General features: G+C 38.5%; 1 protein-coding gene across 1 annotated transcript in view; it reads right to left on the reverse strand.

The window, feature by feature from the left end:
* The window catches only part of LOC135211939 (uncharacterized), a 73,281-nt gene that overhangs the window by 46,844 nt on the left and 17,852 nt on the right, over positions 1 to 8,585 (reverse strand). The window contains exons 10-17 of the mRNA XM_064245186.1: positions 7,615 to 7,770; positions 6,959 to 7,123; positions 6,410 to 6,556; positions 4,932 to 5,094; positions 4,245 to 4,537; positions 3,208 to 3,390; positions 1,994 to 2,158; positions 403 to 557 (exon numbers count right to left, since the gene is read on the reverse strand). Coding sequence (XP_064101256.1) covers positions 403 to 557; positions 1,994 to 2,158; positions 3,208 to 3,390; positions 4,245 to 4,537; positions 4,932 to 5,094; positions 6,410 to 6,556; positions 6,959 to 7,123; positions 7,615 to 7,770 — 1,427 coding nt within the window. The remainder of the gene's footprint in view (positions 1 to 402; positions 558 to 1,993; positions 2,159 to 3,207; positions 3,391 to 4,244; positions 4,538 to 4,931; positions 5,095 to 6,409; positions 6,557 to 6,958; positions 7,124 to 7,614; positions 7,771 to 8,585) is intronic.

Consider the following 8,585-nt stretch of genomic DNA (forward strand, 5'->3'; position numbering starts at 1 on the left):
GAAAAGAAAGTGCTTTAATTTCCAGGAAGCTTGATACTGCAAGTAAGGCTGAGAGAGCAACACGCTGCTAATAGAATACTACAGAATATAGAATTTAGGCCAAAGGCCACGAACTGGAACCTATGAGGTCATTCGACGCTGAAACGTAAATTCACAGTAAGAGGGTTTGAAAGGTGTAGCAGGAGGAAAACCTCAAAGCAGCTGCACTGTGAAATAATTGTTAGAGAGGCGGAAATACAGATGGAAGAAAGAGAATATGAACGGAGGTACAATACAGGATGGTGCAGCAAAGAACCTTAAGTAATGCCTACAGTGCACCCTTCGTTGAAAAACTATATGTAAGAATATATTGGAGATATGTGTGTGTGCTAACAGTTCAGACAAAATGGAGTCACTTCTCACCTAGCCAAGAACTTTATCATTCCAGCGTCGCCTGCCATCATGTACATCAAGGCAGAGTTACTCCCAAGAACTCCACTGACTCCTAAGTTGATGGGCACTCCCGAAAGGGTCGCCATGGAGAAGGTGTTGTCTACGATGGGCATAAGACCCAGAAGCTGAAAGGAAATCAAAATTGCATTTAGCTTAAAGAGTGCTTTAAAAGGAGGTCACAGACCCATTTCAGCCTGAAACCCTGGCTATACCTCCTTTGGTTTACTAACTACCAAGTACCTAATTCACTAATTCATTGCTAGCAAAGCAAAAGTGTTACCGCTGTGTCAAGCATGACAAATACATGTGCGTATATGTAAACTGAGTACATGGCCATTAGAAGAGTAAAACTTTGAAATGCAACACCTTTCACTTTTACTCTAGGCACTTCAAGCAAACTACAAACAGCAAAAAAGGAAGCTTACTACCAAGACTACAAAAATACAACTAAAATGAACTTAATTTAAAAATGGTATGCCTACAAAAGTCATTACTCTATAGGTAGGTCTTCTCGTAAAGAGCAACCGTCCTTGACTGACCTGCGTAGTGTTGATACTCTTTAGTTTCTCTTTCAAATCTCCTTCGAATATCTGGTGCAGAATGAAGTTGCAGGCACATAGACTTTGACTTGTGTTTAATATTATTCCATTTGTTCCCGGTATTAATCAAAATCCTAAGAGGATTCTAAAAACAATATTATTGCATCTTTTTATTATACCATGATAAGACTAGTCTGACTTTTAATTCCTTGTTTGTCTGGTCCAAATGAAATGGTCCATATTAGGATTTTATAAACCGAGTCGTATTTCTGCTGAAGGCCGTTCTAATAAACACGTTTTTTTCATAGCGTTGTTGCATGAAAACATTATATACATCGAATTGGAAACTTCTTTGAAATTATTTGATGGACTCGAAGTTGCTGAAATGTATCCAACAAAGGGTATATTCTAAAGTGATTCGTTTATCTTCAGCTTTAACAGCGTTATTGTGACAGGCGTCTAAAGCACGAGAAGAATATCAAAATACCTTACCAACTTTATGATATTCCGAAGGAAATTTAAGAGAAGTTATGGATCATCATGAAATCCTGCTAATGCCCTTGGTCTCTACTATATTCATAAAATGGTTTTATTAACTTGCTAGTTTTTAATATTACAGAGACGTCATCGTAATTTCTTGCTCAGTTTTCTGTAGTCTATTGGACAATGCTTTAGAGTAAAGGCGTAAAGATCGTGCTCTGTTTTGTTTCACTTCGCACGAGGCCATATACTCGGTTGAATTTTTATATCACGTCACGAATCCTATATCCGAAGTAATACATATATACGTACACATACAAAAATACATATATTCCTGTATGGATGCGAATAGATTAAAGACGCAAAACAATGACTTCTTAAGCATGTCTACATAAGCGTACACACGAGAGAGCTTCTAATGCCCCATATTCCAATACGAAAAACCAACATATACCTCATTCTTATAGCAATGTATATGGCTCATAGTTGGAATAAAGGGTTCAGTTCAATTCAATTTTAGTTTAGAATGAATATCAGCTCACCGTAGCTTCTATTGGCTCCTGAAGAGCTCTCCCCAAGTCGTTCAGGAAGGACCTGTTCTGGAGGTCTGACAGCCTGACGTGGAGGGCGTGGTTGTCCACGAGACTCAGAGAAACCTCGACGCTGGACGCCCCTGAGCGATACTCTGCAGGAATCCTCGACATTACCTTTGGTGGAGACAGTTTTTTTTCGTTATTGCTGATTATGTTCATGGTCAGACTCATGGCTCACTCCATAAGAATATATGAAATTGTGAATGTTGATAGTGAGGTGCACATAAACAAATAAATCCTTGTTTCATTAGGGCAATCCAAGTGATCTTTTGAGATCATTGAAAAGTAAAACGAAAATTGCCAGCTGAGAGATTGGTCAATATCAAAAGCTTTCATCGATTGTTAACCAGAAGAAACGATGTGATATTCACTCCAACGATTAAGAGTCCCTGTCGATCTAGGAACGGTATACAAATAAAAAAGAAAAATCAACTACTTTTAAAAGGAATGAAATGTATGAAGATCATTCCTTACATGGTCGTTGAAGTCCCTCTCGATCTAGAAACGGTATACAAATAAAAAAAATGTCAGTTACTTTTAACAGGAATTGTATGTAATAAGGTCATTCCTTACATGGTCGATGAAGTCCCTCTCGATCTAGAAACTGTATACAAATAAAAAAATGTCAACTACTTTTAACAGGGATAGCATGTAATAAGATCATTCCTTACATGATCGATGAAGTCCCTCTCGATCTAGAAACTGTATTCAAATAAAAAAATGTCAACTGCTTTTAACAGGAATGATATTTATTAAGATCATTCCTTACATGGTCGTTGAAGTCCCTCTCGATCTAGAAACTGTATACAAATAAAAAAGTGTCAACTACTTTAACAGGAATAATATGTCTTAAGGTCATTCCTTACATGGTCGATGAAGTCCCTCTCGATCTAGAAACGGTATACAAATGAAAAAAATGTCAACTACTTTTAACAGGGATAATATGTATTAAGGTCATTCCTTACATGATCGATGAAGTCCCTCTCGATCTAGAAACTGTATTCAAATAAAAAAAATGTCAACTGCTTTTAACAGGAATAATATGCATTAAGATCATTCCTTACATGGTCGTTGTAGTCCCTCTTGATCTAGAAACTGTATTCAAATAAAAAAAATGTCAACTGTTTTTAACAGGAATAATATGTATTAGGATCATTCCTTACATGATCGATGAATTCGGCGATCTGAACGTGTGTGATCTCCCTTTTCGTCCTGAAGGTCTCCTTCACGAAGCTCGAAGCCTTGTCCCAGAGATCCCGAGCCGCGTGAGCGGCCGAATCGATCAGGCTCTTCACCCCTGGGAGATTCAGCACCATGCTCTCCAGTCCCGTCACTCTCAGCATCACCTGGAAATGAGTTCACTTGCAGAGTACGCAGGCACATTCGTCGTTTTCCCTCAATGTCTGGGTTCTTTCAGCAGAGTTCATTTTTTTTACTTTACGTTGAACGTTTATATTCACTGGTTTCTCTCGTATTCTTTGGAAAATCTAGCTCATAACCGAGGTTTTGTTATTTTTCTAAGTTTAAGCATTGATTTCATCAATACTTGTAATGAAGAATATGCCAAGCAATTCCAGTGAACACCGAGCTCTTCTTTTAAAGAACAACTGGCATAAGAGCACAAAGGGCCTGTCTCTATCTGTTTGGTACTTAGCAACTATATTCACGGGTACATAAACGCATACATACTACATAATTACACACACACACACGAGCGCACACACACACACACACACACACACACACACACACACATATATATATATATATATATATATATATATATATATATATATATATATAATATATATATACATACATATGGATGCAGAAGCTAGGTACTATGTCGTACCTCTAAGTGAATGGGGATATAATCCACAATGATGTAAAATCCTTAAGTAGTATTATAAAATACATAATTCTTGTAAAGTAAATAAGGCTTTCTACCATCAGCTGTGGTCTTGTTCACTACAAGACCACAGCTGATGGTCGAAAGCTTTATTCACTGGACAAGAAATATATAGTTTATAATACTACATAAGGATTTTACATCATTGTGGATTATATCCCCATATATATATATATATATATATAATATATATATATATATATATCTATATATATATATACTATATATATATATATATAGTGTGTGTGTAAACACAAAAATACCTAAAATACTAAAACCTAAGATTCTTACCTGTCCAATATCGTGCGTCTCTCCATCGTGATGGAGAACTACCTTCATGTAGACAGACCTCGGAGCAGGGGAATACCTCCCCCAGATGAGATCGAAGGAAAGGGAGAGAGATGACCGAGAGTCGATGTCCAACGTGTGAGACAGGTGACGAGAATGCTGCCTGGGGTCATACCATACGGGATCGCGAGACGCCGCAATGACCTCAGATCCTAGGAGCAGGTCCTTCAGCGCGAACTGGCTCGGGTCGTCTGAATTCAAGATTGTCTGGACGTGGCTCCAGACGTAGGATCCAACTGAAGGATAATTGATTTGAATTGAATTGTATATGGAATTTAGGCCAAATCCCAAGCACTGAGACCTATGAGGTCATTCAGCGCTGAAAGGAAAAATTGAGAATAGAAAGGTTTCAAAGGTGTAACAGGAGGAAAACCTCGCAGTTGCACTATGAAGCAATTGTTAGAGATGGTGGAAAGTCAGGTGGAAGAAAGAGAATACGAACCGAGGTACAATAAAAGGAATGAAAGAGGCTGCAGCTAGGGGGCCGAAGGGACCCTGCAAAGTACCTACAAGGTTCATTTTATAGAACATGTTGAGAAATTATAACATTATGCATCACATGACGCAGAATACCAATACATCTGTTTTTCAAAACCTAGCGATCAAAAGCGACACGAGACAGATCCTGACCTTGAGTGGAGAAGACGTCGTGGCTTGGGTCAAGGGCATCTGTCACAACCTCCAGCAGGCCCGGTTGCTCCGGTAGGCAATGAACGAGTCCTCTGTAGGCAGCGATCCTGATTTCAGGATCCGAAGGACTCGCTAGTCCTAGTTTCTGCAGTTCGGTTACGCCCTGGTTTTAGAAAGCAGAAAGAGAGGCAATGCATGGTACTACAGTCTCAAGGCTTTGTTGGAGTCACTTTGGTTATTGATAAAAAATCAAGAGTATCTTGGTATAGTGCCTTAACTTTAGATTGTTTCAAGACTAGATTAGCATAACCTTGACTTTTGCTGGAATCTCAAGAACTTGCTGGTTAAATCCGGACTTTTGATAATCTTGAGAATAAGCTGTTCTAACCCTAAGGGTTTATCAATAATAGGCTCAGAAGTCTTAAGAATTAATTGACATTTTCTTAGCTATGATTGCCTCAAGAATATGGTGGTATAACCATGATTTTAATTTCATTTTCATATCTTATTCGGGATACTTTGAAATACTATTTAAATGCAAGGTCATTCATATGAAACGCCAGAGTTGTTCAATAGAAAAGTGAACAACTGGAAATCCCTATTTTTGTAAGTGAGTCTGATGCGGCCCGAGCAACTGCTGGATACTCGTACTAGCCAACATAAGGCTGCTGATCTCGACTATACTCTGTTTTTTTCCATCTGTCCATCCGCCTGTGGTGTTTGCGCAAGGTAACACTGCGTCCCGGGCTTTAAATAATATCTTATTTCGAATATTAACGGTATTAACGGTGTAATTCGCATACAGTAAATTATTAAAACACTTTTCAGTTGCAAATGTACACCCAGATATCCTTTTATTTACCTAAAACTTACACATAGAGTAACTATTTAAAGCCCGGGATGCAGTGTTACCATACGAAAACACCACAGGCGGATGGACAGATGGAAAAAACCGAGTATAGTTACCCCTTGATATTTGTCACCAGAAAATCCTTCAGCTATATATACCATATATCAAGAATTATTTTCAAAATTATTTATTTTTCACTGAAGAAATAACTAAATTCACATTGCACTAAAGCAATGCTTGCCTCAGCTTCTACATCCTTGGCGATTAAGAATCCCTTTGACGTAGATGTTCAATAATAAATAAAAGTCTGCACCTATACTTTATAGGGGGGGGGGGGGAATAATTAAGTAAAAGACGCGCGTGAATGGTATAGTATTGTTATCTAGTCAGCACAACGAGGACCTTCACTAATTCTTTAATGCAATGTCTATACCATCATCATAGCTAAGCAAGTTGACAGAGATCAGTCAGTCGACGCAATGTCTTTCAGAGTAACTTGGTTATTTTAGTAGTTCATTGACACTGAACCATAATCTTTCATAGACGCGTGAAGTCGTGTCGATCATATCTGGAAAATAAATGTCATTTCTCCTAACTACTGGACGACGACGAACTTTCATGAACGAACCTGAATATCGCAGTCCACCAGCGTCAAAGAATCCATGGCGGCAACAGCCACGCCTACGTCCTCCGTAGCAAAGCATGGGCGCAGGGACGCCACGTAGCCGTAAGGGCGGGAGCTCAGCCCACTCGTCACGCGAAGGACCCTCACGGCCTGGAATGAAGGAAAATTTGGAGTTTTCTTTTTTATCGTTCCTTTGCTTCCCGGTTTTGATGTCTCTTCTCCTCGAATCTTCTTGGGCCTTTGTGTCCTATACAAGATATAGTATTGCTAACTCCCTCCGCAAAACTCTAATAATGAAATACTAATTGTAAAAATTATCCGCATGAAGGACAAGAAAATGTGGCCTTCTTTAAAATAAATAACAATAACTCAATATATCTTGAATATTCAGAGGACATTTCAGATCATCTGAGTAACTAGCTAATCCTTCACCCCGTTCGTACGCGAATGGCCACACTGACCATCAAGTACCAGGTCATACGTCACAGACTTTTGCCCTCGGGCAACAAAAGATACCTCATTAGTTGCCCCAAAACAAATGCTGCAACTCACCTCAGCATGGCGACCTTCTTCGCAGGCCTCAGCTGGGGAAAGGAAAGGTAAGCTCTTCTCCAGAAGCCTCTCGAAGAGTTGAGGAGCGCCTTCCTTCAGACCCTCCAGCAAGGTGGCTACCCCTGCTACAGCAGGAGGGTCTTGCTCCAGTAGGTAATCTATGACCTGGGTGATGGAAAAATATACATAAATATCTCCAGGGAAGGGATTTCTTCCATTAAAGTAACGTTGGGGCTTTGGATCCTACCAAAACGACGAATAAATATATATCAATGGGTCTTGAAAACGTATAAATGGGATTTTCTTTAATGATATCAATAGACTAATGGAACCTACCAAAAGAGCATATGACACTATATCACTGAATCTTTAAACTTATGGCTAACATCACACAACACCACCGTAGATGAATTTATCACAGTTTGTACACGTTTTCCTTGTAAAATTTTCGAAAACTGTGAATTCTGAAACGGAACTTTCAGTCACAGAAATCGTCTTGTCTTAAAGCGCACTACTCAGATATAAACGGAAACTGTCTCTCAAGCTACGATACATCATATTGTAGTAGCCTTAGGACTTGGCTCCGAACAGCAGAGGGTGAATATCCAACGCCTCAGAGTTTCGATAGGACTAAGCTTTGTCACTGTCTCCTTTACCTCTTCGTAAACCATCTGGTTCTCCCTCCTGGTGAAGTAATCAGGGGGAAGGGCGTGGGCTGAAGGATGTTTAGGGTTCACAAGGCTTCGAAGTGCCAGCGTAAATAAGAATTCCTCGCCATACTTGATCGGATTTTCTGGCAGTCGAGAAAATTCCTGCGGAGTGAGCAATATGAGAGAAAATAAATTTTACAAACTAAAAAATAACAATAATAATCTGAAATTCACATACGTACAGACTGACTTGAATCTATGGAGGGTGCAAATACAAATGAGGTGAGTAGACACAAGAGTTCAAAATTTTGAACTAACTGAAAACTATTGCATGTGTGCGGGGTGAGCAATAAGACAGAAAATCTATTTTACAAACTAAAAAATAACAATAATAATCTGAAATTCACATACGTACAGACTGATGGAAAACCAAAAAAAGGTCATGAAAATCTGAAATTCACGTATGCACAGACTGATTTGAATCTATGGAAAGTGCAAACACAAATGAGGTGAGTAGACACAAGAGTTCAAATTTTTGAACTAACTGAAAAGGTTTGCATGATTGCGGGGTGAGCAATGAGACAGAAAATAAATAAGAAAAACCAAAAAATTATCATGAAAATCTGAAATGAGTTAAGGATACACAAAGGTTCAGCATTTCCAATTAACTGAAAAGTAAGTTTTGATCAATCATTTATATATTTGTGTGTGTGTGAGTGTGTGTGTGTGTGAGTGCACGTGTATAGCATACGGTCTCGTCATTTTATGAAAAATAAGCATACACGCAAATTTACATAAAAAAAAGTTTCATTTGCAATTAAATGAGTTCAATGAAAATTTCATTTTATGAAAGTATAACTATATCATTTAAATCAATAGTTTTCAAGCAATCGCCAGGCATAGAAAAATTAGTTTTAGACAAATTAACCATTTTTATGTAACAGTTTCATATGTTGAACAGTTCTTATCTGTAAAAT

The sequence above is a fragment of the Macrobrachium nipponense genome, chromosome 40 (genome assembly GCF_015104395.2).
Source record: "Macrobrachium nipponense isolate FS-2020 chromosome 40, ASM1510439v2, whole genome shotgun sequence".
NCBI classification, from domain to species: Eukaryota; Metazoa; Arthropoda; class Malacostraca; order Decapoda; family Palaemonidae; genus Macrobrachium; species Macrobrachium nipponense.